At 47.3% G+C, this 26,087-nt stretch overlaps 11 protein-coding genes across 11 annotated transcripts; 4 read left to right on the forward strand and 7 right to left on the reverse strand.

The window, feature by feature from the left end:
* Positions 1-179: 179 nt before the first annotated feature.
* On the forward strand, positions 180-401 carry F5147DRAFT_773196 (uncharacterized protein; the record flags this gene model as incomplete). Its single annotated transcript, XM_041441426.1, has 2 exons — positions 180-334; positions 386-401. 2 exons carry the CDS (start codon positions 180-182, stop codon positions 399-401), a joined length of 171 nt encoding a protein of 56 aa, XP_041293466.1.
* Positions 402-769: 368 nt separating this feature from the next.
* On the reverse strand, positions 770-1,674 carry F5147DRAFT_612149 (Longin-like domain-containing protein). The gene is made up of 4 exons (XM_041432453.1): positions 1,625-1,674; positions 1,380-1,560; positions 1,090-1,315; positions 770-1,032 (listed from the first exon to the last, which is right to left on the reverse strand). Exons 2-4 carry the CDS (start codon positions 1,558-1,560, stop codon positions 882-884), a joined length of 558 nt encoding a protein of 185 aa, XP_041293467.1. The 5' UTR covers positions 1,625-1,674; the 3' UTR covers positions 770-881.
* A 55-nt stretch (positions 1,675-1,729) lies between these two features.
* Positions 1,730-2,386, forward strand: F5147DRAFT_156473 (GTP cyclohydrolase 1 type 2/Nif3). Its single transcript, XM_041428327.1, has 3 exons — positions 1,730-1,949; positions 2,018-2,163; positions 2,221-2,386. Exons 1-3 carry the CDS (start codon positions 1,805-1,807, stop codon positions 2,272-2,274), a joined length of 345 nt encoding a protein of 114 aa, XP_041293468.1. The 5' UTR covers positions 1,730-1,804; the 3' UTR covers positions 2,275-2,386.
* Positions 2,387-4,353: 1,967 nt separating this feature from the next.
* F5147DRAFT_693116 (uncharacterized protein) lies at positions 4,354-5,296 on the forward strand. Its single transcript, XM_041437234.1, has one exon. The coding sequence runs from the start codon at positions 4,510-4,512 to the stop codon at positions 4,966-4,968; it is 459 nt and encodes a 152-aa protein (XP_041293469.1). The 5' UTR covers positions 4,354-4,509; the 3' UTR covers positions 4,969-5,296.
* A 505-nt stretch (positions 5,297-5,801) lies between these two features.
* Positions 5,802-7,996, reverse strand: F5147DRAFT_156633 (O-methyltransferase-domain-containing protein). Its single transcript, XM_041428328.1, has 11 exons — positions 7,660-7,996; positions 7,424-7,604; positions 7,139-7,374; positions 7,069-7,083; positions 6,961-7,021; positions 6,768-6,907; positions 6,616-6,720; positions 6,469-6,565; positions 6,349-6,419; positions 6,176-6,297; positions 5,802-6,124 (listed from the first exon to the last, which is right to left on the reverse strand). Exons 1-11 carry the CDS (start codon positions 7,897-7,899, stop codon positions 6,049-6,051), a joined length of 1,344 nt encoding a protein of 447 aa, XP_041293470.1. The 5' UTR covers positions 7,900-7,996; the 3' UTR covers positions 5,802-6,048.
* On the reverse strand, positions 7,966-8,621 carry F5147DRAFT_693123 (uncharacterized protein). Its single transcript, XM_041437235.1, has 3 exons — positions 8,599-8,621; positions 8,436-8,535; positions 7,966-8,380 (listed from the first exon to the last, which is right to left on the reverse strand). The coding sequence occupies exons 2-3, from the start codon at positions 8,515-8,517 to the stop codon at positions 8,247-8,249; spliced, it is 216 nt and encodes a 71-aa protein (XP_041293471.1). The 5' UTR covers positions 8,518-8,535; positions 8,599-8,621; the 3' UTR covers positions 7,966-8,246.
* Positions 8,622-9,165: 544 nt separating this feature from the next.
* F5147DRAFT_693126 (Metallo-dependent phosphatase-like protein) lies at positions 9,166-12,698 on the reverse strand. Its single transcript, XM_041437236.1, has 20 exons — positions 12,541-12,698; positions 12,004-12,482; positions 11,887-11,941; positions 11,786-11,834; positions 11,686-11,735; positions 11,575-11,624; positions 11,474-11,509; positions 11,205-11,308; positions 11,125-11,152; positions 10,974-11,073; positions 10,868-10,914; positions 10,794-10,819; positions 10,672-10,734; positions 10,539-10,619; positions 10,478-10,486; positions 10,342-10,427; positions 10,151-10,287; positions 10,052-10,100; positions 9,624-10,004; positions 9,166-9,571 (listed from the first exon to the last, which is right to left on the reverse strand). Exons 2-20 carry the CDS (start codon positions 12,246-12,248, stop codon positions 9,308-9,310), a joined length of 1,860 nt encoding a protein of 619 aa, XP_041293472.1. The 5' UTR covers positions 12,249-12,482; positions 12,541-12,698; the 3' UTR covers positions 9,166-9,307.
* Positions 12,699-14,374: 1,676 nt separating this feature from the next.
* Positions 14,375-15,055, forward strand: F5147DRAFT_693135 (uncharacterized protein). The gene has a single exon (XM_041437237.1). The coding sequence runs from the start codon at positions 14,432-14,434 to the stop codon at positions 14,915-14,917; it is 486 nt and encodes a 161-aa protein (XP_041293473.1). The 5' UTR covers positions 14,375-14,431; the 3' UTR covers positions 14,918-15,055.
* A 134-nt stretch (positions 15,056-15,189) lies between these two features.
* F5147DRAFT_156671 (uncharacterized protein) lies at positions 15,190-16,358 on the reverse strand. The gene is made up of 2 exons (XM_041428329.1): positions 16,356-16,358; positions 15,190-16,304 (listed from the first exon to the last, which is right to left on the reverse strand). Exon 2 carries the CDS (start codon positions 16,217-16,219, stop codon positions 15,347-15,349), a length of 873 nt encoding a protein of 290 aa, XP_041293474.1. The 5' UTR covers positions 16,220-16,304; positions 16,356-16,358; the 3' UTR covers positions 15,190-15,346.
* A 6,729-nt stretch (positions 16,359-23,087) lies between these two features.
* Positions 23,088-24,831, reverse strand: F5147DRAFT_693151 (Saccharopine dehydrogenase-domain-containing protein). Its single transcript, XM_041437238.1, has 7 exons — positions 24,741-24,831; positions 24,362-24,689; positions 24,041-24,309; positions 23,686-23,984; positions 23,567-23,622; positions 23,387-23,514; positions 23,088-23,328 (listed from the first exon to the last, which is right to left on the reverse strand). The coding sequence occupies exons 1-7, from the start codon at positions 24,769-24,771 to the stop codon at positions 23,138-23,140; spliced, it is 1,302 nt and encodes a 433-aa protein (XP_041293475.1). The 5' UTR covers positions 24,772-24,831; the 3' UTR covers positions 23,088-23,137.
* Positions 24,832-24,984: 153 nt separating this feature from the next.
* F5147DRAFT_524707 (uncharacterized protein) lies at positions 24,985-25,790 on the reverse strand (the record flags this gene model as incomplete). The annotated part of the gene is made up of 5 exons (XM_041429970.1): positions 24,985-25,065; positions 25,119-25,342; positions 25,392-25,516; positions 25,567-25,631; positions 25,680-25,790. Coding segments are annotated over 5 exons (606 nt in total), but the record flags the coding sequence as incomplete, so codon positions are not given.
* Positions 25,791-26,087: the final 297 nt, after the last annotated feature.

Genomic DNA, 26,087 nt, shown 5'->3' on the forward strand with positions numbered 1-26,087 from the left:
GAAGTCGGCTCCGGCGACATCTTGTAGTATTAAAGGCCCCATTCTTGGTGATTTATCTCTAGTAGCTTCTTAGCCTCACATTTTACCTCATCTCGGGGTTGTCACAGCTCTTGTGGTTCATCGATATTCGAACGTTAACCCCTTGACGCTTTCGACAATCCTTACACAGACAAGCCATCATGCGTCCATATGCCATCTACGAGCACCCCGATTTCAGCCTCTCCGCTGAATCCGTATCAACGTTGCGAAAGATTGCAGCGGCTTTGACTGCCGTTGCTGCATCCAGTGCAGCCGTGTATGAGTATATCGCCCACGTTGGTACCGGGCAGGGAAGGTCAGTCGCGCTTAAATTGACTTTTGGTTCGGTCGTTGAGTTCCTTCGCAGTTCAACACTTCTTTAGATCTGAGACGATTCAGCCGGATGCCCAAGTGTTCCGTACTCACGGCACTGGCAAACACGACACATCGTTTTTTGTTCAATCGTCGGAAAGTCGATTTGTATGATCTAGAGCATAGAAGACTTCAATAGAAGCAGGGGACGAGCTTACCCTGGATCGGATCGGAGGGTAAAGCTAGATGTAAGACGAGCTAACGGTGTAGGGTTATATGCAGTTACTGCAGACGGTTCTCCATCTGGTATATGGGTCATTACTGAACCGCTATGTATCATCAATTAGGTCATTTTTTGTACTAGTGTCGGCCAGTTGTTTTCCCATCATTCTTATGTGATACAATGTTTTTTTACTTTACTGCTATCATCTAGATGTTGTAAAATTAGTATTTTGAAAGCGCTTTTTGTGCAATTTGCTCTCAAGCTTGGTCGGGTAAGGGTCCCTGTAAAATGCGAATGTTCTATGATGGACAGACTACAAATGATGGATCTACAACTGTTGTATTCTCTGCTGGACTTTTTCCCTGACGGTTTGATACGCACTCAGAATCGTCTGCTCGTTGATTACAATCTCAGTTGTGTCGGCCTTTGGTCGACTAACTCTGGATGCAATTGTCGTCGAATCTGTTTCTACAATAATTCTGTTGAGATTGGCAGGGTGAATATGCATTGGATCATTAATCAATAAAACGCTTTACCCATCATCGATTGTTTCATCCAGGCACAGAAGGACCATGTCGAGGTTCTCCAGCACAGCCCGCTTCTCAACCTGATTCCGCAACAGCAAATGGACTGCATCAGAGAACGCAGTAAGAGCAGAGTAAAGCATGATTTCGTTCTCTGTTGCACCGCCGATAATGTAGAAGATGAGGTCTAATGTATGCCGGAAGACTGCGAGACGACCGTCGTAGAGTATGATATCGGCTGAATACGTATATATCGACGGACTACGTGAGTAAATTTTCTTGTTACACGTGCGGCTACGCACCTCCAGGCTTTTTTGTTTTCTGCCATAGACCCTTCTCAAATGCTCGTTGGTCCTTCAACGCCAGAAGATCCTTGGACTCGCCCTGGGGATGACCTTTGGGTCGGTAGTACTTGGCGAGGACACGATGTCCTTCAGCGTCTAAGATGAGGAATGCGTTTACGCTGTATAATGACAGATTCATCTTCAAAAGTGGGACACACAACGTTAGCCTTGCTCTCAGTAGATGCGACTTTGCGGTTACCGACCTTTATCGACGTGGCCAACAGATCGTCGATACTGGCTACTTGTGAAAAGCATCCGAATACTGTACTATGTCAAAAAAGGAAATTATGAAATTGGCTTTTCAAGCTAAGACTAGTGCCTACTGGCGTTAGACGTGTTTCATTTCATCTGTGACCTCCGAAAAGCCCTTGTTTCCAACTTTGATGATGTCACTCCGGTTTAAGCTTGTGTTTTTTACCCCCAAAACTCACACCGCGGTGATCCTGAGCACGCTGTTCAAACAATGCCCGAATGTACTCGGTAAGATCGGTCAGTATGAGGAATGCGCATTCATCACTCCTGGAGTCGGTGAGTCTTACTGAGGCAGTGACTTTCAATTGATTACGTCTGGGCAATTTGTCTGAGGTCACCCATAGGACAGTTCAAGCCAGGGCCTGGCGCTCGGCCTCTTACTGGAGAGCCTGGCAAGCTTGAATACGTGGATGAGGATAGGGTAGAAATTGTGGTCAATGATCAAGGCGACAAAGTACAACTCAAGCATGCGATAAGTCATTTGAAAGCGGCAAGATATATTTCTCGTAATATCGGATGTGAACGCCCTGACATGTGGCACCTTCAGGTTCATCCGTACGAAGAGGTTGCATATGATGTCTACAGACTTGAAGATGTTTAGGTCACGCAAACCCTTACTTGCCTTTGTTTCTCGGATGGCGGCCTGTTGTTATCTCAATTTGAAATACAGCCGAGCCAAATGGCCCAATGCGCTTGCACTTAGTGCCACTGGTCGGGTGAAGACGTCTTACTCCTCCACCGCCTCACACTTTGGCTATGCGAAATGAAAAACACGTCTTGGTCTACCAGTGACCCGTCCTGCATCGTGGTGCGGGATTCCGCTGAAATTGATGCACCTATTACTAAAACCGATTCGCAAGTATCCGAATATGTGTGCTTATAGCCACGGGCGCGACTCATATGCCAACTTCGGCCGCCTCGCAATATTTGATGTGCATTGCTGCAAACATGTTCACAACCCATCAGTCAAATGACGTGTTGAAAGGGCACGTGCTTATCTGCAAGCGATACGTCGTATCGTCAATCAGATTGCGTTTTTTTGTTTTACCTCTGTTTCAGAACATACTCACAGTGGCAGAACTGATGTATCGTCGCAATATCAGTGGAGCTACTACAACACTCAATATTGAGTGTGTTCGAACGTCCCTTATCGTCGCTGCAAATGCTGTGCATCGGAGTATTGGTTCGCTGCGCTTGCCAATCATTTAGGTGCGTTTGCGAGCGCTAATGTCAGTGTAGAAGGTTATAACACTGCCTAGTCGACACCTATCAGCCGCGTGGTTGGAGCGCTCGCCCTTATGTTTCTCGCCTCGCCTATTCCGTCAGCCTGATCCTGAATCAGTGCTGTTGAAGCATGCGGCTGGCCTTATGAGCCTTCACATACTCCCCGAGGGGTGTGTTCAAGGCACGATGCAAGATATAAACTGGAGTTCACCATGGGGTTCACACAGTTGTAGAACGAGTAGCTATATAGAAGCTTCATTTCCCTGCTTCTTCGCCTTCCTTTCTCAGAGCTCGGTGATGGATCTAGATTATTCCACCTTTTCCATCAGGTGTGTTGATAGGAGTCACTGTCGAATATATAATTGACGTCATTCTTTGGACTCCAGAGATGCCCTGGGTGCGCAGATGCAGCGTTCGTCGACGACGACCAAGGTCGCTCCACGAAATCGCACTCTTGCGGAACAGGAAGCCTTTCCGCCACGCAATCAGGCGGATGCAGCGCGAAATCTAGATGACGTTGATGCCACGAGGTGATCATTCACAATAGCTGTCGTCATCATACAATGTATTGAAATTATGATGGCTCGGCGTCGCAGTTTTCCAATACATCACTCCTTTGATACAAGTTCACAACACGCACACTACATTTCTCCGCTACCTTCATTTGGAAATATGCCTCAGAATTACATCCCTGCCCACCCCGGCTTCGCGATCCACGACACGTCATCAACTCATGTCTATCAGGAACACCGCTTTCAAGATCCGCCCATTGCATGTGTTACAAAGCATCGGCCCCTGCTATATGATTCGACGACGTATCCTTTCTCAGAAATACCCCTGGCACCTGGGGATCAGTGTTCGTAAGTTGTCCGTTGCTAAACTTATTCCAGCTCTTACTGATACTCTATGAAGCAACGAGGACCAAGCCATCGAGACTGCCAGCTTCTCAAGGACCGCAGGTCAGGGCCACCAGTGTGACGCACTATCCCTGGACACTACCTTCGATCGTCCCTACTTAACCAACGACGATAATACCGAAATGACGCATCCTACATCGCCCCCCTTTTCTCTGGATGATCTTGACAGCACGCGTCCCCCTTGGATCTACCAGCATCATCCTACTTATCCTTTTCCTGCAGTGCTTTTCCCTCTTGCCGAATACTCTCCCGTACCTTATTCCCTCGCCGCCCAAGAGACGGTCTATCACTCCTCTCAGTTGAATGCTCAAGAATTTGAGCAGCTTGACATGTTTCGTGAGACCGCTGTATTATCTCGGCCATCACATTACATCAAGGGGCCCACCCAGTTACCACCTCGCCCTTATTCAGCAGATCCCCCGCGTACCGGAGTTCTGGGGAAAAGATTGAGGAGAAGGTCCTCGGATTCTGACCTTACAGATCGGGACACCACGATAACTGCACTGCCTCAGGCATGCGATTCCCGCTCAGAATCTAGGATTAATCGTACGGTCGCAGCGCCGCATGGTGCCCAGCCACCTGTGTATCTCCGTGCACAGCACGTTAACGTCAGTGCCGTCGTGGAGCCAATTCGTCATCGACAATCAGTGCCAAAAAAGGTGGATTGCGATGACCACCTAGTTGACGAGTCTGTCATGCGGATCGGCGGACAGCCTCTACTGTACGTTTACGAATGTCAGTGGGATAAAAATCACTCCCCCTGTGGTATGCATATCGAAGGTGACCAGGCCAACGTCACAGACCATCTCGCCAGGTTTCATGGCTTCACGGGCGGTGAAGGGGATACCACTTGTCTCTGGGATGGATGTACGTCAAAAAAGCGCACCGCTATGAAAGGTACGAGTATCGCCCGTCACCTCGTCACGCATATCGGCTACAAAATAAAATGTACCGCCTGCAACGTCGACTATGCGCGGGAAGATGCGTGCAGGAGAAGTCACGCGAACGCGAGATCAGATTGCCAGAGGATGCAAATAGCCCCTGTCCACGGTACCGGAGTTATTACGCTGAAGGTTTCAACCTGCGAACCCCCAGCCAAGAAAAGACATGTCGCGGACGCACAGACCCAAAATTCTATCTATCGTCTATCGTAATCTTCCTACCTAATCACTAATCACTTCTTAATATGTCTATCTTTTCTCATTCTCTCTTTAATTTCCACATGGATACCAGGGCCCGTATACCCCTCCTTTCAGACCTCTTGATAGAGCCCATCCAATAACTTATTGCTATATATTGACATACATACTTGTGTTGTCCATTCATTTCCGGATCCGAATCTACTAATTTGATTCTTCAGTTCAAGTTATATATATGTATCACACCCTCATTTACTATTAGTGTTATGCTTATGTAGTCGTCACTTATATTCTCGACAAAGTTCTAGCGCGTTTCCTTGATCAATCCATAATTGATATATCTGATAGGTGAACGGTGTCGTGATTGCAATTTTCAACTATGCAAGGGTCAGACCGCACTGCCCAGTCAGCACACCCTACGGTACGACCTTGTCCGAGTGGAACAATATACAGGTACTTGGGGCACTGAATTTATTTTCAAGCCTTCACTTAAATATTACGAAACAAGCGGCCTTACACTTCATCCAAGACAGCCTCCCAAACTTCAAGTTCTCGAGGTGAACATAACTGTTGCTGCCTGAGCCAAAATCATCAAACGTAGTACGTACATGGTGAAATTCTACTATCTCGAGGCGAGGTAGAAACCATAGACCGAGCTCATTTTGCCCGTCAGCGTCACGTTACGACTGGCCCAAGTCGCTCTAATCGTTAGTTGGAGTCCTGGTTCAATGTCATGGTTCTTTGATAGATAGAGCCTAGTTTGAATCGCTGTTCTAGTGGCTTAGTCAGCCACTCAGTGCTTAGCTATGCTCAATTCACCACTTTGCCTTGCTCGGCGTGACCTCGAGTAACCGCAAAATACCCAAAATACTGGCGTAAATCGCACGTCGACACAACGGAGCTTCCATCATCAGGAAGTTCTTGATCCGAAACCACCAGAGCGACAGGACGAGCCAAAGCATCACCAACAGAATGAGACGATGAGAACTAGTAGCCATGACACAAGAAATCAAAACTGCCAACTGATAACTAAGCGACGAAGAAAAAGGGGATTCGGAATGATGTGGATGAACACATCAATTAGCTCACAAAACATCATGCGGCAGAATACTCCAAGACGCATGATTCAGCAAGGTCCCAGACTTTCTCTAGTTTCAGACGGGCGGCAGTGCTATTCCGAAGCAATCAGGTGAAACCAAGGCAGCAATCGAACGTTACTCACGCGAGTGCGAGGAAGTCTTGCAATGTTCGCTCCTTTGCGTTGTGTGCGAACAACATAGTCATATCTTGCTGGTATGAACGTATATTTCCAACACCAAAGTTTGCGAGAAGAGGTTCAGGAGCCTAGGTGAGGGGATGAGCAAAGATTGATGTAGATCAACGAGCATAACATACCAAAACAACTCCGAACTCTGAAGCTTCTATTACTGCCTGCTTGCGGCTGAGCTGACGAAGCACGTAGTCATCTAAAATGTGTCAGACTGCGGGACAATGATTGCGCTATATTCAACATACGGATGAGGACGCGGCTGTTTGGACCGAGCGCCTTGCGAATGTTTGAAAGAATGATCGTAGATTCGCGGTCATCCCAGTTGTGGATGATATTTCTAAGCTACGGTCGCTGTTAACTTCGCAGGTTGTCGCTCAGAGGTTAGCGCTTACATAGTAAATGTCCTTATCCTTCACAGGCACTTGTTCGAAGAAGTTCAAATCGTCGAACTCGACTCTGTTTTCTGCCAGGGCTTCAGGGCATTCTCTCACCCAGATCTAGATTCCATCAATTTGGTGACAAGCACATTGGCCTACTGGCTTACGTCTCTCGCCGGGACTAATGCTTCCGGAAGATCGTGGATTGTGATTTTGATGCTTTTGTGCATTTTAGCCAAAGATAGAGAAAATGCGCCGATACCTCCTCCAACATCAACGACTGTTGAGTACTTTTCGAATGGGAAATCTATTATCAGGTTAACATAAAATTTTCGTGTCTTTGTGTGCTGAGATACTTACGGGTCAGGACGGCGAGGGAGCCCATGATATGGTTCAGACCTCTCATCGATGTATTATAGCACTATTAAAGATGTCAGAATGATCGTGCGAAGGGACCAAAACCCCCACCTTGCGTTGGTCGTCCTACAAGTAAATCATGTGAGTGAGGCTTTCTGACGAGCAATATTTTAAAACATACATTCCGTGCCATCAAGTCAAAGATCGTTCCTTCGGTTCCATCTTTGTTGATGGCGTACATCACAGGTGCAGCCGTTTGCTCATACGAGTAGGCAATCCTCGGATCCTTGAGTGTTTCATAGAAAACGGTTGCTCCCTTGGCACTTGGTTCCACGTGAAGCAAGATCATGTGTTTGACAGGATTTTCTTCGAGTAGGATTAGAGACAGTCGGTTGTTGGCAAAAACGTCCGTGTCGACTGGCTCAGTGTGAGAAGAAATCAAACCAGGCAACAAATGGCTCCTTACCTTCATTGTAGCAACCTCTCGTGGCTAGGAGGCGCATGATCCTGGCCAGTTTCTTTGGCTCGATGTTGATTTCTTTGGAGAGCTCATTGACATGAAGACCCCTGGGATACTTCAACAGAATATCCGAAACACGTTCCCGAGCAACTACTCGCACGCAAGCATGATCATACACTTGGACAAGCTGCGTGCAATCTGATGAGTGAAAGGAAACTGCATTACATCATCCAAGTTCTTACGTTAATTGCAGTATGGGAAGGTGGAGCAAGTGTCGCGCATATTTGTGCACAAGCACCTTCAAGAATACGAATAGCACTCTTCAAAGCTGTTTGATCGATCGCATCGTCCAACGGGTGGGGCTCCATCTGGTCGATAGCAGGTACTTCACCATACTGCTCATACAACGTGATGGCATCTCGTGCGGATGTGTTGATCAGAGTCAGGAGTGCCTCAAGTTTTGCCTTGTTGGCCATCGCCATAGTATTTGTAGGGAGCTTGCGGAAGAGTGAAAAGGTGATGGAAGGCTGAGCGAATAATTCGCAAGCCTTTATATTTTTACACAGGAGAGTGACTAAAACTTGGATGATAGAATATCATTGTAAGTTGTGTGGGCAGAAGTCCGCCATTCTGCCAGCCAGGTTGGCAGGGCCGGTTGAACGGTTCTACCCGGCAGATGGCAGAATTCCGCTGGCAGAATCCAGCAGAATATCAAACTGCGGGGGATCAGTGGATCACAGCGAACGATATTCTCACCTTATATATACGCAGATATCCGCTCCAAGAACAACTGAATAGCCTCATCAGAACGTCTTATTACCCGTCTCATCTATCCTTGCTCTAGTCTCGTGTCTAACTCGTCTCTGTTCAAGATTTGGAGGTGGTCCTGCCAGCGTGGCAGATGCATCGATGAGGTTTCAGTGACTTCAAGGCAAGAAGCGTGTGATCGAGACATACATAGTGCTGTTGGCAAAACTCAGCAGTTTCCAAAACTTTGGTTGACGCCCCAATTACTAGCATTGGAAGTAGAGCAGGCTGGCTTTCCATGATATCATTATGACCAGATTTTTCAAATTCCGCGCTTTAGCTGGCCATGCCATTCGGAAATCAACGATCCTCTTATATTGCAAAGATAACGTTGGTCAACAAGTCTAGACTCTAATATACGAGCAAATCCGTACTTTATACCAGAACCTGCACAGATATCTTGGTGGAAAATCTCGCTGGAGCATGCATTAACGCGCCCCAGTTCTCGTCTTGGTCATGGACACTGCATTCATTTTCAACTGGCAGCAGAAGTTCTAGATGTACCTCAGGCTGCCCGATGCGAGGGCATCTCTGAAATGGTCGGCGGACAAAGAACAGAGGGCTGGCAGGCACAAAATAAAATGGGCAGCGAGCAGCAAGGAGGGGCGGGCACAGACTCCAAACCAATCGGCGGTGTGTAGGTGTGTAAGAGTCCAAAGTTGCGGTGTTTGAAATAAGTTTTGTATGTACATATTTGGCACTAAGTACTAGGATGAAGACTCGCTACACACCGCCGATTGGTTTGGAGTCTGGGGCGGGCAGAGTTAAGGTCATGCATTGGCACAAAACATTGAACGGAGTTTAAACTCTGCTGGGGGTGCCGTTCGCTGCCGTCTCAGACCGGCCAAATCTCTGACCCACAGAATCATCTTTCAATTTGCGAAAGATCTAATGCGGCCACTACGCTAGGGCCTTCTCTCGAGATCCAAAGTCTATTCTGATCCTGGCGCATTCAACGTTCAGGGTATACAACCCAAGTGTCATTGACTCAGAATATACTCTTGTAGATAACAAGAAGATGCCAGGTGATTGTGGAGAAGAGGTAAATACGATCACAGCATAGGCATACTACTGGCCGTTCAGTTAGTTCCACACACCTTGAGCATACAGGCCCAGCGCTGCGTTAGCCAGAGTCGGGCTGTACAGCGAAACATCAGCGGTGGTGTAGTTCTGCGCATTTTGCAAGCCGTTAAGAATGCCAAGGAGTTGTGCTTCAATGAAGTCAACAAAGACAAGATCAATAGGCGTGTCGTCAGCCACGTTAGGAGGATTCGAGCCAATAAAGTCTGGAACCGAATAGTAGGGTAACGCCAAGTGCAGCGTGTCGTCCCCAGCACCAGGGCATGACTAAGTCACTATTATGAGCGTGTCGAAGCGAGTGCGAGGATGGGCCACTTACATCAGCAGTAACATATCCAAGCGTCAAATTGCCCGCCATTGCTTCTCGTCTACCAATTCCAGCACGTCGATCCATCTCCTCTAACCAGGCTTTGTACCGAGTGTCAACAACCCCACGGCTCCAAAGCTCCTTTTCAATCTCATCTCGCTTCCGTTTCTCATCTGCACCCGCATTGTTCAAAGCTGGAAGGACCTGGTTTGCGATGCTAAATGAGACATTGGAGATATACAAGAATGAATCCGTGAATGGTGAGGCAGTGAGCTGATCGTTCTTGGTGAATGGTCCCTGGAAGACGTTGAAGCGTTGAGATCCTGAGTTGGTGATAAATATGGCTGGGATGGAATCACGCGTGTTGTTAATAGAGAGAGCGTATGGGATAGCCTGACAAAAGCGTAAGCAATTAACGTTTCTGGAAAATTAGGTCTTACATCTGCAATAAAAAGAGATAGAAGGGATCCATTGGAAGGATATGGGTTCCTAGCATACGATTGAGTTAGTGGCTTATGCAATATATACGGAGTACCCACTGGTTGATGGTATAATCTTGTGGGGATGTTCCATACAGATAGGATAAATCAAAGCTGACCGCGAGCTCCTGCAGGCCATCAGTAATTGAGCGCCCGTAGGCAGTGTCAAACGTTTGGTTTGACATTTGGGTGTGGTACTGATTGTGACACGCGATTTAGAACATCATTGAGAAACTGATGGCATACTTTACCTCATAAGTCACACGGTTCTGGTCCAGGTATCTTCTTGTGAAAGAAATGTTGTTGGCGTTGCCCGTGGCAGCTTCAAGGTCCGCACCTAAGTTCCTGGTCAGATCTTTGAAATATTGTTTTTGTTAAACAATGTACTCATCCAGCCTAAAGGAACATGTGAGACACTGTACCCAACTCATCTTTGATGTTCACATACCGATCGTCTCCATGTAGCGTCCACTTTCGAGAGCCATAGCACGACCATCATACTGTTGACAGTCACGGATGTGGCTATGTCCTAAGTCCGCGGTGAGAAAGATAGTTGAAAACATTAAACGCGTGACCTCCACCTCCAAAGATTAAGATGGGTGTCAAAGGGTGCACAGCTCGAACAGCGTCAAACACAGTAGGCCCTAGAAAACCAATTCATCGTATCATCAAACCTTACAATTGCTGTAGTTGGCTGGCCTACAGTTATCAAAGGAAACTGGCATGTGGCTGAAATGCGTTAAAAATCTTTTCTCAGAAACCATCAGATCAACCTACCCAATAAGTACAAACACGTCAGGTTCTTCCGCGATGGCCTCGGCGAACTGCAAAGATCGATCAGAATCTCTTTTGGATCACCTTATAGACGCCTAAGATAACGTACCCATTGCTCATTGACCATATCAGCCACAGTTTGTACGGTCGTGTTCACGTCATTTCCAGTAAAATCATACAGGACTCCAAGAGAAGTGATGCGACGGCCTCTGTTACATCGAATGAATAAAGTCCCACCTTGAATTCACAGGAACTATTACTTCCTTGTGGTAAACTTGGTGTAGCGGTCTGCGGAGAGGACATCGACAGTAGTCAAACTAACTTTAAAATTCGAACTTACTGCCGACTGGAATACTCTCAGGCTCGCCATCCGAATTGAAAACAGTGATGTTGACATTGGAAGACAAGTACCGCCCACCAAGATGAGGGACAAAGTTCGTGTACCTGAAGGAGGGTTGGTCCATTTTGCAAGTATAGGTCATGTGTGTGCAGTGTCGAACAGAAGGTGGTGATTGAACAAAATATAGACATCGCGAAGGAAACCAAAATCGATGCAGAAGTAGATATTGTCAGTCAAACCGAATTTTGCTCAGAATATCCAGGACCCACATGTCGTATGTATTCGCATAGATGTACAGTTCATGACTATGGAAACAAATTTGTCAGTCCAACCCAGGCGGATAGGGGAGAAGCGAAAACTCAATACTCACTTTCCGATAGTCATGATATCGTATGGAAGGCGTTCAAGAAACTTGTTTGACTTTTGAATACACATAGAAGGTATCAATTTCGAGATATGTATCAGCAATGGAACAACAGACCTCGTGCGCGTCGACACCACCGGGGGGGTAACCATCAGAAAGCCCAGTTCCTGAGAAGTAGATTGGATTGTGTCTTCGCAAATGCCAAATCGATACATACCGTCATGTAGATCCCCCGAGTCTACCAGAAGGAGGTCGACGTCCTTTTCCTGTAATAGGAAATATATAAAACAAAGTCAGGATCTAGACTGATGGACGAACGATGGCGATGTTCTTCATATGCGTTACGAAACTAGCAAAATCTCCAAGATCCCCACTATGATGCGCGCAGAGTGATGTGGTTGAGCTATGCCCCAGACGAAGTCCTTTGAAACTCACCTATAGTCTGGTTCAGGGAATGACAGCTTCTGGTGGCCGAGTAACCAGCCATGGGTGTCGGTGGTGTGGATCACATTGAAATCTCCCCAGATGAGAGGACGGTAGGGAGGTGTGATTGGAACCTGTGGGTATTCACGCTTGTTCAAATGTTCATGAACATGGGCGTCACGAGCATGCAAGTGATCGCCCGCGCAAGCAGCACCGCGGAGCGCAAGACCCAGAAGAACAGCAACAGGCAAAATCATATCAGAAGGGGCGGCTAAATCCAAGAGCGCTTTTTCTAAAAGAGAGGTTGCGAGAGGCCTTTATCAGCAGACAAGCGCCCAGTCTGCTGATCTGAGGAGAGAAAAAGTATTGCTCGGAACCGCATGATGGTTGATTGACTCGGATGGGTTTTGCACGACAGTACGCGCCCGATTCCCACACAGGTTATTATCCATGCGGTACGTTGCTCACTTATCATCTTGAGCTGTCTGATACTGTGAATTTCGCTCAAAGTCCACTCACAATGGTCAAATGATTCAATGACAGACGAACCTCTTTCAAATATGAAGGGACAACTCGTTATACGCTGGCTTCCATAGTATCCATACTCTCTAAGTGTTCCAGTACTATCGAGTAAGGAAGGAACATGCCACCTGAGCCGTTTTAACTTTTCTCACGGAAGACCTTTACTTTGACTTGTTGAGTCCTTTCGTGGGAGTAGTTTATGGTTACCGTGTGCATCAAGCTCAAGCCCCATCAGAGTGAGACTCAGCTCTACTTGGAAGAGTGCGCGGCTGTCGGGGAGTAGCGTACCGGGTCCGTAAGTTCAGGCTGGCTGGTCTGTTTCGCGTAAGCAGATTGCACTCTTCTTAGTGCGGCACTGCCTGGCTAGTCATATTCCACGTAAAAAATAATTTATTGTAATTGTGTATGAACACATGTACAATACTAGTACTATTACTACACTAGTGGTAGCGTAGTAGTATATGAACTCGAGGCCTACACAGCCCCGGCGGCGCTTGCACGTGATCAACCGAATCTTATCATTTTTGATTTCAACTTGAAGTTGGTCTGCCTCGTTACCAGGCGCCAAACTCACAAGATCCCTGGTGGTTCATGCATCATGCCTCAGGCCAGCCCATTATTTTCCTAGCAACGTATCACACCTGCTGTTCAAGCCTCTGGATGATGGATCTTATCCGATAGTTCTGTCGTCTGCGCGCCATGCTCAGCGCTCAGCACTGCAATTCAAGCGATATCTTTCTACCAAACGCTCATACACTGGAACGCGTGTATGTCCACCATGCGGTGGTACCTTACATGATGGAAGCACATCCATGAGACAGGGTTCCGCGGCATGCTCACATGCTTGCATGATGCCACGGTTCGCGGGTACTAGCGCTCGACATCACATTTATGGTTTGATGCAGGTTCATTGAATTCCCCACTGTCATGGCAAGGTTACCACAGCACTTTCGATTGAAGCAGACTGAAAATCTTTTATCTCCACAGCGTAACGGTTTTGGAATCGGAGGGAGAGAAATGGTATCGCCGGTTCTTAGTATGATTTCATACTTCAACTATTACGTCGGACCCACATCAGTACTGGCAGTCACTTGTCGGGCCTGGCCTCGTCGGTCTAACTCTGGTCCGATGGATACATATCTCGATCACTATGATTACAGGTCGCCCAGCTTCATACTGAATTCAGATCCCTCCACCATCCCGTTTACTTCGGTACACTTGGCCCCTTGGAGACGTCATAACACGCATACGCGAGACATAATATGAATACCAAACTGTTCGTTATTTCGCTGATGCGTGCTCATAGTTGCTCGAGAGAGAGAGAGGTGATTTGTTTACTGTATCCGCAGCTGGTCATTTCGCCCACTCCATCTTGGAATCTCGCTGTCAGTGAACTTTTAAGGGAGATGCCAGTCGAGTGGCTGCGCTGATCACTCGACGGATCAAAAGTTGATTTGCCCGGGTGCCACGAAGGCTTTCCGGCACCCTCGTCACATTGTTCACTCCAGAAACCTTCCAACACGAAATCGATTTGGTAACCCGGTCTCTTGTGTTGAACCGCTGCGCAACATTGGCATAATGACCAGAATCATTCATTCAACTTACCTGTTTGAAGATTATAACGACACAGCGCGTAACCAATGTATCTCTTCCACCACCATTGTAACGAAATTTCACAAACCTGAGAGCTTAGTGGAAATCTGGCGATCCAAGCCAACGCTCGTGCCTCTTGTCGCGCTGCGGTGGGGAACAGCGCCATAGAGTAGGCAAGTTAAAAGCCATAAAAGAACTCCACGTAAACCAACTCGACATAAACCAACTCCTCTCTGATTCAATATGAACCCAGTTCGGTTAGTGATAACATCCTCTACCTTTGTTGTGGCTCATTGTTATTTGTTTTAGTTCGTCTGACAAGTCCATGGTCCAAGATATGCTCCTGGAATCGCATGGGGTGAATCCCATCCTCATCGCTAGGGATGCACTTCATGAATATGATACCGAGGTCAGAGTGCACCCATGTGACTGGAAGGACTGCAGGATGCACATTCCTGTGGAGCTCAAGCAGGTTTCTAAACATCTTAAGCAACATCACGGTATCAATACCAGCGCCACCAGCGAGGACACGGAAAAAATTGCATGTCTTTGGAGTGGTTGTCTTGATACTCATACGAAACCAGGGAATATCTCCCGTCATGTCCTGACGCGCCATCTTGGAGTACGCTGGATGTGCGACAATTGTGGGTCCTCACTCTCGCGTGAGGACGCCTTTCGACGACATTCGCTCGAAAGACCAAACTGTCAGTCTGCAAACGTCGTTGTTAACTACGGAGATGGGTCACGAGTGATTGACCTAGTGTACATTGACGGTGGTTGGTCGGCTACCCAGAACGTCATGTTGATATAGTCCTCAGTGTTATCTTACAGTGACATCCCTACTATTGTTTTGTATTCCAACCTCATATGCATCTCCCTGTAGCTCCTGTTCGTCATTAGTAACATCCTACCGTATACTCCTACTTAGTTGATCTACACTATTTGTACTGGAAACTATGTATTTTTCCTTGGATTTCGTTGTGCTGTCGACCATTAAGTTTCTGCGGACCAAGGTACAGTTCCAAGGCCTGAATTCGACCCCTACAACTTGAGTCATTTTGCTTGCTTCTATATGGCAGTGCGTTGGAGGGATAGAAGTTGATATAAGCATAGGTTTGGCAGTACATACATCCACGGATCACCATTCGACTCAAGTGACAAAAAACGATTATACACACATGACGATACTGAAGTCCTTGGTATTGCGCATAATAAGCTGCAAGAATGTATGACAGAAAAATCATGGCCACGACCGACGACAGCGTTTGGTACGAGCATCATAGGATTCGGAGTCTCTGCACTCCTCTCGGTTTGCATTCTTTAGGTGGCGCAGTTTAGAATCTAACCGAGCAAATTTCTTTCCACAACTACCGCATTCCGTTTTGTTGTCCAAATGAACCGCAACGATGTGCCGCGATATGCTCTCCTTCTTCATTTCCTTCCCACAGCCCTCCCATCGGCATGAAGTTTTACCTTTGTCGCCGCCAGGTTTCACACCGTGGTGTACTTGGAGGTGTTTCGCCACTTCGGACTTGTCGACAGTCAGAGGTAAGAAGCAGGCCCCACCATCCCAGAGGCATACGACTGAAGTGTCATTCATATCGTCCTTCAATAATGTACAGTCACTCTTTCTCTCCTCCTGCCACGACGGTGTGGGCGAATGAAGATCAGCTCCGCTACCAAAACTAGGCAGATAAACATTGTCGGAGTTCTGCGTGTGAGGTTGTATATCGTTGAATGATGGCTCGACATGATAACCGTAGGTGGGCTCGTTCCACTGGCGTGGATAATAGCAAGATGAACTCTCGTCGGAAGATGATGCATCAGGTGACTGCGGGAGAGCACAAGGGCTCCATGTCTGGGATGAAGCGTCATCCATGGAACAAGTCATGGAGAGCTCCGGAGGGAAGTTATTGAAAAACTCGAGTGAGGATTCCAAATGCCCAGGCCCGCTAAGATAAGATGTATCTATTCCGTTGTCTGGATCAAGAGCGGTGTTTGGATGGGGCTGGTGAATGACATCGCACTCCATGGGAGATGGACCACTAAAGCTGGGCAACCCTGCTTCAAATGCAATGGGTACTTCCGCATTGTACTTTGTCATGTCGAACATGTCCAAAGCGGAATTGCTGTACTGTGTCCATTCACCGGCAATGGCCGAAGGAGATCCGTGACATTGAGTTTCAGGAAGAGGTAGCCTGAATAGAACCCTCAGTAAGTCTTTTCACATAGCGGGCAACCACACGAACCAATGATGGAGGTGGTCCAGAACGAGTTGCACTATATGATAGCAAGGGCAGGCGTTTGATTGTCCCTCATGCAACCTGAAAAGGACGTAAGGCTAAGTGATTTCGAGAGTGCAAGTGTCATTCATGCCTGGTTGATATTCCAATATCTCTGAGTGTGTCATGCAAGCAGGAAACAAACGATAGTGTGTTGGTCGACATTTTTTGACTGTGTCTCTGAAGTACGGATACCTGCCAACCGAGACTTTATATCTGTCCATAGGAGCCGTATCATCGGATAGAATGGCTGGTTGGCTGGCCTGCGGAAAATTCCAGAGAAGTCTTTGGCTGTATGATGGGCCAACCAATACCTCATTAGAACGTGTAAACCTGGCCATCGATTGTGACTAACCGAATAATAATTTTATAAAATTGGCTTCTTTGGGAAGCTGAAAAGATTAATTAAGAAACGTCGTCCTTTGGCCCGATCTAAAACATATCCAGAAGTCAAAACTTTGACTGCTGACTGTGGGGTTGTGTGATATGTCAAAGGCCAGGTTACGAGTTGGCCGAGTGCTCGAATGGTCCGATAGGCCAAACTGATATTTCGTAAGACCGTAAATCGCAATATTGTCGCACGCCTATTTTAGTCCTTGATGCTGTGGATGGTGGCACTGGCCCAGTACGAAATATGGCATTGTCCTGACTCATCGCTAATTGAGTGTAACGGATATGGAGAGGACTTGGAGAGTGCCAAACGCCATGTCAGCACCATGATAACATGCCTTTAACGTCACTCACCATTCCCATCGATGATTGGCTTGCTGGCCTCCGTTGGCACATGCAGAGCACGCGGCATGGCTAGCTTCCACGGCTGGCTTCCGTGATCGACTATATTGGGTTAAGCGCTAAGCACAAAATAGTATAGCGAGACACATACGCAGGGCCGTGGCCAGCCATGGCCATGGAACGCCATTGTGATGGCGGCCAAGCCACGCGTTGCTTGGCCGGCGTTGGCTTTTCATATCAGACTGCCAACGCCATAATTGTATGAATCAGGCCAATAATAGAAGTTTCAGCCATCGGCAGTGTTATGTAAGGCACGTAATGCCAACGAGATCAACACAGGAAGATGGCTTCGTATGTTGGTGGGTGCTGCGCGAACGTCACGGTCACTATAGGAAGTCGACTACCCAACTCATGCTTCGATTGCTTGATGAAAATAAGTGATAGTATTGGAACAAGAAGCATAACGAGATGGAAAAACTCACAATCGAGGAGTAGATAGACCACATGGCGAACGAAGATATGCACTTGTCCCCAAAGTAGGAGCTTGCATCTACTCGGAGACCAATACAAGAAAAATTGTCAGTTGTAGTTATTTGCAAATAAACCGAACTCTACAAAAATCACTCGCAGAAAACGAACAAAAAAGAAAGAAAAAAAATGTCGCTTTGGAGTGCAGGTGATTCCAATGCACTGAATTCCTTTCAATCTCTTGAAAGTGAAGCGCATCAACGAGAGATATGGGAGGAGCAAAAGGTTGGCATTGATAGGCGTACAACTGTTGATCCATTCGGTATTATAGAATAGCATGGTGGTAAAGAAATAAGTATGAGGCAAAAGGTTTAAGATAGCTTTCAGGCTGCAACTTGTAATCACGGGAGGTGGATGTGGAAGAGGTGGGTCGATATTAATGTGGCTCTATTTGTACTAGGCTCCTGGTAGCCTGCACAGCCGATAAGGTATGAATCCCCCGCCACCTTGGCCTCATCAACTAGTAAAAAGGATTAGTAAGGTAGAAGACAAGAAAGACAGATCATCGGTTGCAGTTCCAGGACGATCAGTGCAGCGGAGAGGACGGTGTTGGGTTTGCATTTTGAATTGTGTTTGGGTGTCGTACCGTAGCCTAGTAGGTTTTTTGCACGGCCTAAATGGGTGCATTCGTCGAGGTCGAGTATACCAGATCATCGGGATTCAGGCAATTTGGTGTCGCACAGTATGCGAGTTGAGTTGAGTACATCGTATGCGACCCATTCGAATAGCTCACCTATAAGCGCCTGATTACTTGAAGGTCTCGACCTTCTTTTTGACATCGAACGACACATCTATATTCAGCTACACAAACTCCCATCCATAAAATATAACTCAACTTGAATGCATTCACGGCATGAATCCTTTATCACAAAAAAGTCCCAGGTTGATTCTTCCATCGAGATGCCGGAAGAAATGTCGATTATTCTCCATTACGGTCGACATTCTCGACATTCGATGCTTAGCAAAGCGCCTCTAGCTCACTCGAGTTTATGTTGCGCCTTTACCGCCTCACTAGGTGTTACAGATTCACCGGTGCCTCGTGGGCACGAACCCAGGCCTGACAGTAATCGGTCGTCACCTGCTGTCTTGATTATGTTCTCACTTTATCTCAAGGGTGACTATAGCTCATCTAATCACGGAGCATGAGTCGTGGCATATCCGCAACACAGACGACTGCATGCGCCGTTGGCGTTGCAGTGGGGGCCTTTTTGGTGCTGCTATACGATCGATCGTGCAAGAGAGCAAACAACCCGGAGCGCCTAAGATGGAGAATCAGCTAAGGTCCGCAAACTGGCATCGAGTCCCGTGTGATCATTCGTGACGTACCCAATGAATATTCTTCCCTATATGCTGATCCGTGCAGCATGCCTACTTCTTTCCGTTGTGAATTAGGAACCTCAATGACGATGGGCCTGGTGCGTCACGCACCCAGCGTACATTTGTTCAAGACTACACATCCGTCCAATCTGAAAAGTCGTAGGCCTCGACACTGTCTGGCGTGTTTGACGGTCGTTGGCTTGTGGGTGAGACTCCATCATTCTTCAGTGCTATACTAGTGGTATTAATGCGCTGAGCAGGGGCCGCATGTTGTACCTTTTGGCGGCAGCAGGAGACCATTCAAATAATCAGTGATGACATTAAACATACAACAACACGTTATACACACACGCTGAGGCGGACTGCCAATATACGCCATCACCGCGAGATGATGGTGGTGTTCAAGCTCAAGTTGAACCAGCAACGACTTGTGCATACAACTTGAATGGCACTGTCAATGGTAGCTGGTTCCTCGACTCGGACACTTGCATGAATCTCCGGATTTCGTGACGCCGCGTTTTCATGCAAGATTCGTCGTTTCTGCTTTCGTCGGTTTGAAGATCGACATATAGTACTGTGGCATTGGCCCTATGTGACAACTCAGCTCCAGTTATTGAATCTATGCCCTTTGCTCTTGGCGCACGTCACTAGGCTTACTAACGTTAATGAAATGCGGCAATTTTTTTCTTCATACTCCATCGAATTCGACTGCCATCCAAGTTTCAGACTATGGGCGACCAATAAATGGTCACCGAGTCATCAACGTTGCAACAATGGCGCCCAACGCGTGTACGAGGCATGCATAACTGGTACTGCAGTTAGTACAGTTACTGCGGTATGCATGGTAATGATTTCAAGGCATGTGACTGTCCACGTCACTGTGACATCTTTCAACACAAATCACGAGAGTCGGTGGTGCGATCGTCGGTACTCAGTAAACGGCAAACTCAACCAATGCTGTCAGATGTACGTACGTCCTGGCTCTAGCCCGTGTATTTGGCAGCTGTGAGCTTCGGTCTTCACAAACCTACATCTTGCGGCCCAGTTACGACTCTACCCGCGTCTCCATTCATAAAAGCTTAGTATCACTAGGCAGCCTTCAGCCGCTGCAGGCTGAACTTCAGCTTCTTCATGTATGTCGGGTCGTCCGACTTCGTGTGGTCAAAAATTACTGCTCGGGTTCAGGTAATTGTGGACTATCACGAGTTCGGCGCTCTCGCGTCTATTGAACCACTGGGGGTGATGAAGCCGACTTTTAAACACATGTTGAAATCATTAGCAGCCTAGGTCATCAAATTTAAGCGATGAAAAACGGTACATCGGTACATATGGGATTCATTACATGTATGCTATAGGGGCAGCGCGTTTGGTACATGATAAAACCTGGCCAGCGATGAGTAAGTTTGACTGCTTTACATGATGTTCGCAACGCTCACCTGGGTCAGCTGTGCAGTTTAGCATTTGTTGCATTAGTGTCTTGGACCACGTGCCAATTATCACGTTCATGACTCTTCAGAAGATCTGAGCGCACAAAGCTTTTTCCGCATTGCTTGCACGGAAAGCGCAACCCCAGATGCGTCCCTATGTGGCGAGGAATATTGCGACGCTGGAATTTTTTCCCGCATGGGAGTTTGTAGCCTGACTTGAGTACAACCCACATGCACTCCACTTCGGTTGTCTCTGAACCATGAACATTGTGCGCCTCTTTCAGATGCAGGAGCATCGCTCGCAGACCTCCTGGTACAATCTTATGACACTCTCTATATGTGGCCTCATCCATCCAGCTGCATTTATGCATACCGTCTGGGACGCCAATTTCCGTAGGATCGTCTGGGGGTTCAGGGTGGTCCTCAATACCCGAGCTGGCCTCAATGGGCGGAATTGCCAAATATTCCTCCAACGCTTGCAGAAGGACAGCTTCTGACACCTCTTCAAGTGGAATCTCTTTGTTCTGGACGAACTTTTTATCGAGAAATAAGGCGAGCCCCTCATCCTGCAGGAAACATTTAACTGAAAATATTGCTCGTCTCCACAATGCACGCACCTCCTCCATGAAGTGAAGTAGTGTGTCATTATCCGCTTCACTATTCACAGTGTCCAGGACGTCTGCTATAGGTGTATTGCTGTTGAAAAAAATCTCGACACCTCTAATGGTTACTTACAGTGCAAATTAGCCCACCCGTCGATATCCTGGGACTGATCGTATCTGTGCATCGGTCGACTCGTCATGTGGAATGGATGTTCTGGCTGGAACGAAACATTGCCCGCATTTTATGTATCACTGTCCCTGCCAGCTGGTAGGCTGGGGACATGAGGTTGGTAACGATTGGGCCCTTGGAAGGGTCCCAGATCTCATACGCGATAGCGGTCATGGTTTTTCGGCCATGGCTGGCACTAACTGCGGGGTTCCAGGTACATTGGTCGGCCATTTTGTGGTGGTTGTCAAACTAATCATCACCGAAACAGGCATGCCGACCGGCTTAGTTTACCAACGCGCCAGGAGCGTGACCTAGTCCGTCTGTGTGATCGAGTCATCATTTTATCGGGCTTGCCATTCATAAATTGCAGGCCAAGTGGCACTTACTACTTGTATATCCCACGACAGATGAAAAAGAAACCGCGAAAAGGGCATCATTCGTGGTCCGTCGTCTATGGAATTGAGTCATTTTCTTATCGGGCTTGCCATTCGTAAATTGCGGGTCAAGTAGCACTTACCACTTTGATATCCCACGACAGCTCAAAAAGAAAACGCGAAAAATGCATCAGATGGACGGACGCTGTGATGGTAGTTTTACTGAGAGATCTTAGCCGACTTTACGTTTCGGTGGTCCGTGAGAGCTCCAACGCCATCGATAAGCTCAAGCGCCCTGCTAAAGGCCCGAGCATCGATGCGACCCAAAAAATAGCAGACTCGAACAGATTTTGTCATCATATTACATGTCTGGCAATGTGTATTATATATTGGCTCGATGTCCACAAACAAACTCGCCGAAGACTTGTTCATTTGTAACGACTCCGAGTTGTAAGTAGCACACGACCACTGCAGCGGCCGATTAGCGCCCAATGAGCGATAATTCGAAAAGAAAGAACGGATATTGTCTTTTTTCTATCGAGGTCTGACTACGGGAGATCAAGGCGATAAAGCTTTTTTATTCAAACCTTTTCCTTCCGCAACTACAAGGACAACGACCAAGCTGTTCGCTAGAGTGGTCATGCCCCGCGGACATGTGTGTGCTCAGCACGAGATGACTGTTGTCATTTCCATAGCACCACATGATTCAGAGGTCGCTTGAATTCAAACGCGCATATGTTCACCCCAGGATAAGTATCAAATCTACATCATTCTTGACTAAAGGGCATTTACATCCGTTACTATTCAATCCTTTCGTGTCGTCTCGCACGGTCGATGAGAACATCATCAGGGCCAAAATGCGTATCAGCACGCCGCCATTTCCCCCTCTCCCAAACTCAGGAACCTTTCAAGGATCAACTGTAAGCACCAACACCCAATATCAATACTACCGGTTGATCGTCAGCTAGGGTTCGTTCATGATGTTGGAGCCGAACACAAGAACACATCCGAGGCAAGCAGGTATAGAAAAACAAACCTCCAGTCGCGGTGTTTAAAAGTAACTCACGGCTAGGCTCCTCTGTCCTACAGTTACTCGTCGTTGATTCTTCCGCTGTAGATCTAAATCTCAACAATATCTATCGAACTTGTGTTTTGATGTTTTGATGCTCCAGGTGAACTTTTATCGATCATCCTTTACAGGGTCTTGGGATCGGGACGTTCAACCAAGGTTGCAAATTAACTAGCAAGGAGGCGGAGTTTTTTATACTCAGCGACACCGTAACGCATGTGCTTCGGGGCTCGACCCGTTCAAGTTTGCAATTTGAAAGCTTGCATAGGCAGTGTGTAAAGAGGCGCCCCCAGATCTGTAACCAATCTCTAAGCTGAATTGACAATTCCAGGTGGAGCTTAGTACTCAAAACTGTCGGTTCAGGCGGTTTCGTGTGGTTTCCGACGACTGGCTCGCAGCGATGACTTACTTATACACAGTTTATATAAATAAGTGTGAATTCGGAGATGTGACAGAAATAAATAAAATATGCTTCAGAATGAGGAACGCAAGTAATACTTCAAGAGTACAGGTAACCATCAGAGTCCATACTCAACGTGTCTTACGTGCCTCTGTCCCCACTAACAACTCACTTTCGATGTCGATATGTCCTGATCTCCTCAACCTCTCAACGAGAGCGTCTCCAAAAGCAGTCATGGGAGTCAAAATGCCGCCACCTGTGCTTATCTGAGGTAAGATTGCACCATCCAAAACCAGCGCTAGTGCGCATTCCGAAATCATTACTGAAAAATTAAATGAATACTTGATTGATGGTTTGCTGGAAGTATAAATAGAGCTTACTGGATGATAAGAAGTATCCAGGGTCACCTCGCCCCTGGAAAATACTTCGTACAACGATTTTTTCCCCTTGTGAGTTGGGACTGGACGTAGTGATGTTAGTAATTTCAACAGAGCCACTCCGTAGTTGTCTGCGTGTGGCATGACATGAGTTGTGAGATCAATAGATTCGATTGCACTCACTTCTCAGACGGGCCTTCACCGGGACCGGGCATTATTCTGCGAGCCAACCATCTTGCCTGTTAAAGTCATCCACACACAGTCATTTCCTCTGCCACAAGGACAAGGAGAAGATAACGAACAGGCTGGCAGCAAACGAGCAATGCTGCTATCGCAGCAAATACGATTGAATATATCATTGCATATAGTGCACTTGGCAGAATCACGAACTCCTCATACTTGAAGTTCGGACCGTAGGAGAATGGAGCGACAGCGGTCGCATTATGATGGTTGAGACGGCGTGCGAGCTCATACAGACCCCACGAGCGCTGCACGACCTGATAATTGGTGATTGCCATGAAATACCACGCCCCGTAGACGGGTCGATCGGAGTACGGCAAGGTATAAAGCATACGGGGTCGAGCAGGATGGGTTCCTTCCACTAATAAACAACATTAAGTCAGCTACCATCGCATCCTTCAATGCGGCGAGATAAACCTGGGCTCAATGCAAAATTCTGCCTTAACGCGAGCAGTTTGCGCTTTGGAACTTCTTCCAATGTAGCGAGGATTGTGGAGAAAGTGCCTCCTGAAATAGAAGCACCACCAATCTTCCACGCCGAGGTGGAGAGGTCGATTGTGGTAGACGGCCCACCGAAGGATTTCAGTGTCTTGTTCGCGACGAATGCAAGAATATCAGAAGGTACTGAGTCCAACCCGCAGCAAGGGACCACGATTGAACCCGACTTGACAGCTGCGTAATCGAGTCTAGAAGCGGTCAAGTTGGTACTTCTCAAAATCAACATAGGCTTCCACATACTCAAAGATAATATCCTTTATCCAGTGAACCTCGCCAGTCAAGTCCACATAATGTTTCCCATGATGTACACAAGCTCGGACAACAGAAGTTCCCAACCGCCAGTATGGACCAATGGTGTTAATGACAACCTTGGCCTGTTGTACCACAGCAACCACGTCACTGGAATTCGTAACGTCCATGATGAATGCAGGTACATCGTCTTTCGAGAGGTTGAGTCCTTTCAAAACTTTCTCGAGTGCTGGCTGCGACCGTGCAGCAAGACCAAACGTGAAAGATGAACGCTGCGGATGCGTGGCAAGGTACTGAGCTATGAGACGACCAGTATAGCCTTGAAGACCACTAGTTAGCTGCTGGTGAATAATAACATGTGTAACCATACCTGTCGCACCGAGAACAACTATGTCGACCATGATGAGAAGCAAAGGATGGGCGTCACAGGTGCGGTACCCGTACAAGCTACCTCTGCATACGTAAGTAAACCGGCTATTCCGGTATGTCGTACAAGCAACCGTGACCACCTCATAACTTCTTGTCCGCGAATGTCCGACTTTTTGCAAGATACAGTAAAGATGTACACATTGTATTGAAACTTTAGAGTTAGGATAGCCTCTAACTAATACCAATCAATCATCGAACATGGTTCTATCCATCCTGACTCCGAAATTTTGTTTCACTTCCATACCCAAGAGTTTCATCTTCCCAACCTAACGAATGTGATATTGATATCTTAGCATTGTCTATATTGCAAACAACTTACCTCAACTCTCTCGCTCTGAACTTTCCTCAACTCCATAAGCTCTTCCTTGCTTAGATAACTTTCGTGTTCGGTGGGCGCTCTCTTGTGTCGTAAAGAGTGAGCCCGTATATCAGCCTCAGGATCATAGGAGTCTTCTGCCGGTGGAACGAACTCGCCGGCTCGTAACGACGTCATTCGTCGCTCGTATGCCTCCATGTGGTAGTATTTTTCGTGAGGGAGGGTCGCTACCAAACGCTAAACGATATCGGCAAAAAGCTATCTGAAATCACACACCAGTATTATAATCTTCAACAAAAACAGCGAATTCTTTGCGCTCCTGGTCCTTGGATATGGCCTCCGGGTTAATTTTGCGCTCTTCCAGAAGCCACGTGCGGAATTCCTGGGTCTTGTTGTAGAAGCTAGGGGACAAAATTAGCCATACAGCCGCGGCTGTTGCAATTGAACTGACTCGGTTTCACTGATAATTCCGTATTTACCCCACTGAGCACCAGAGGCAGTCCCATGCCTTTTCTTCTGCGAAAAACGGGTTCGCTGATGGTTATAATTCTTAGGACTACTCACTTTCTTTTCTTTCTTTTCTCTTTTTCTTTCCCTCTTCTCCTCACGACTGCGGTGCTTGTCTTTCTTCTTACGACGTCTTCGCTCCGAATCAGTGTCAGACAAACTTGATACAGAGCTTGAACGAGAGCGTGAACGCTTGTGCCTGTGCTTTCCTTTAGGACGTTCATGCCTTTCCCTAGAGTGTGAGCGCTCGGGACCACGGGAGCGGGACCGAGACCTTGGCCGTTGGCGATTACGTCTGGGGCTGCGAGACCGTGATCTTGAGCGCCTACGTGAGCGAAGAGGGGATCGAGACCGACGAGGTGCGTCTCTTTCGGTATCCGTTCCTAAACGTCGGCTATGACCACTGTCTGCTATAAAGGACTCTCTGTTCCTCGTAGTTCTCCTGTCATGAGTGTTTCTATCTTG

The sequence above is a fragment of the Suillus discolor genome (genome assembly GCF_016758755.1).
Source record: "Suillus discolor strain FC423 chromosome Unknown F5147scaffold_24, whole genome shotgun sequence".
Taxonomy (NCBI): Eukaryota; Fungi; Basidiomycota; class Agaricomycetes; order Boletales; family Suillaceae; genus Suillus; species Suillus discolor.

Excerpts from the sequence above, each read along its gene's own strand:
- F5147DRAFT_693123 (XM_041437235.1), bottom strand. The coding sequence starts at position 8,517 with ATGGCATGGCCAGCTAAAGCGCGGAATTTGAAAAATCTGGTCATAATG. Across the intron at positions 8,381-8,435 it reads CAGCCTGCTCTACTTCCAAT|CACTATGTATGTCTCGATCA; the intron begins GCTAGTAATTGG and ends TTTTGCCAACAG.
- F5147DRAFT_156473 (XM_041428327.1), top strand. The coding sequence starts at position 1,805 with ATGATGTCACTCCGGTTTAAGCTTGTGTTTTTTACCCCCAAAACTCAC. Across the intron at positions 1,950-2,017 it reads ATTCATCACTCCTGGAGTCG|GACAGTTCAAGCCAGGGCCT; the intron begins GTGAGTCTTACT and ends GGTCACCCATAG. Across the intron at positions 2,164-2,220 it reads CGATAAGTCATTTGAAAGCG|GTTCATCCGTACGAAGAGGT; the intron begins GCAAGATATATT and ends TGGCACCTTCAG.
- F5147DRAFT_693135 (XM_041437237.1), top strand. The coding sequence starts at position 14,432 with ATGGTCCAAGATATGCTCCTGGAATCGCATGGGGTGAATCCCATCCTC.
- F5147DRAFT_693116 (XM_041437234.1), top strand. The coding sequence starts at position 4,510 with ATGCGGATCGGCGGACAGCCTCTACTGTACGTTTACGAATGTCAGTGG.
- F5147DRAFT_156633 (XM_041428328.1), bottom strand. The coding sequence starts at position 7,899 with ATGGCGATGGCCAACAAGGCAAAACTTGAGGCACTCCTGACTCTGATC. Across the intron at positions 7,605-7,659 it reads CTTCCCATACTGCAATTAAC|CTTGTCCAAGTGTATGATCA; the intron begins GTAAGAACTTGG and ends GATTGCACGCAG. Across the intron at positions 6,298-6,348 it reads CAGAGTTCGGAGTTGTTTTG|GCTCCTGAACCTCTTCTCGC; the intron begins GTATGTTATGCT and ends CCCCTCACCTAG.
- F5147DRAFT_612149 (XM_041432453.1), bottom strand. The coding sequence starts at position 1,560 with ATGAATCTGTCATTATACAGCGTAAACGCATTCCTCATCTTAGACGCT. Across the intron at positions 1,316-1,379 it reads GAAAACAAAAAAGCCTGGAG|CCGATATCATACTCTACGAC; the intron begins GTGCGTAGCCGC and ends ATACGTATTCAG. Across the intron at positions 1,033-1,089 it reads GATGAAACAATCGATGATGG|AATTATTGTAGAAACAGATT; the intron begins GTAAAGCGTTTT and ends CAATCTCAACAG.
- F5147DRAFT_693151 (XM_041437238.1), bottom strand. The coding sequence starts at position 24,771 with ATGGTCGACATAGTTGTTCTCGGTGCGACAG. Across the intron at positions 23,623-23,685 it reads TGCTCGTTTGCTGCCAGCCT|GCAAGATGGTTGGCTCGCAG; the intron begins GTTCGTTATCTT and ends TGACTTTAACAG. Across the intron at positions 23,329-23,386 it reads TGGATACTTCTTATCATCCA|TAATGATTTCGGAATGCGCA; the intron begins GTAAGCTCTATT and ends TTAATTTTTCAG.
- F5147DRAFT_693126 (XM_041437236.1), bottom strand. The coding sequence starts at position 12,248 with ATGATTTTGCCTGTTGCTGTTCTTCTGGGTCTTGCGCTCCGCGGTGCT. Across the intron at positions 10,288-10,341 it reads AGAACCGTGTGACTTATGAG|TACCACACCCAAATGTCAAA; the intron begins GTAAAGTATGCC and ends TGTCACAATCAG. Across the intron at positions 9,572-9,623 it reads TTGGATATGTTACTGCTGAT|TCATGCCCTGGTGCTGGGGA; the intron begins GTAAGTGGCCCA and ends ATAGTGACTTAG.
- F5147DRAFT_156671 (XM_041428329.1), bottom strand. The coding sequence starts at position 16,219 with ATGTTCGACATGACAAAGTACAATGCGGAAGTACCCATTGCATTTGAA.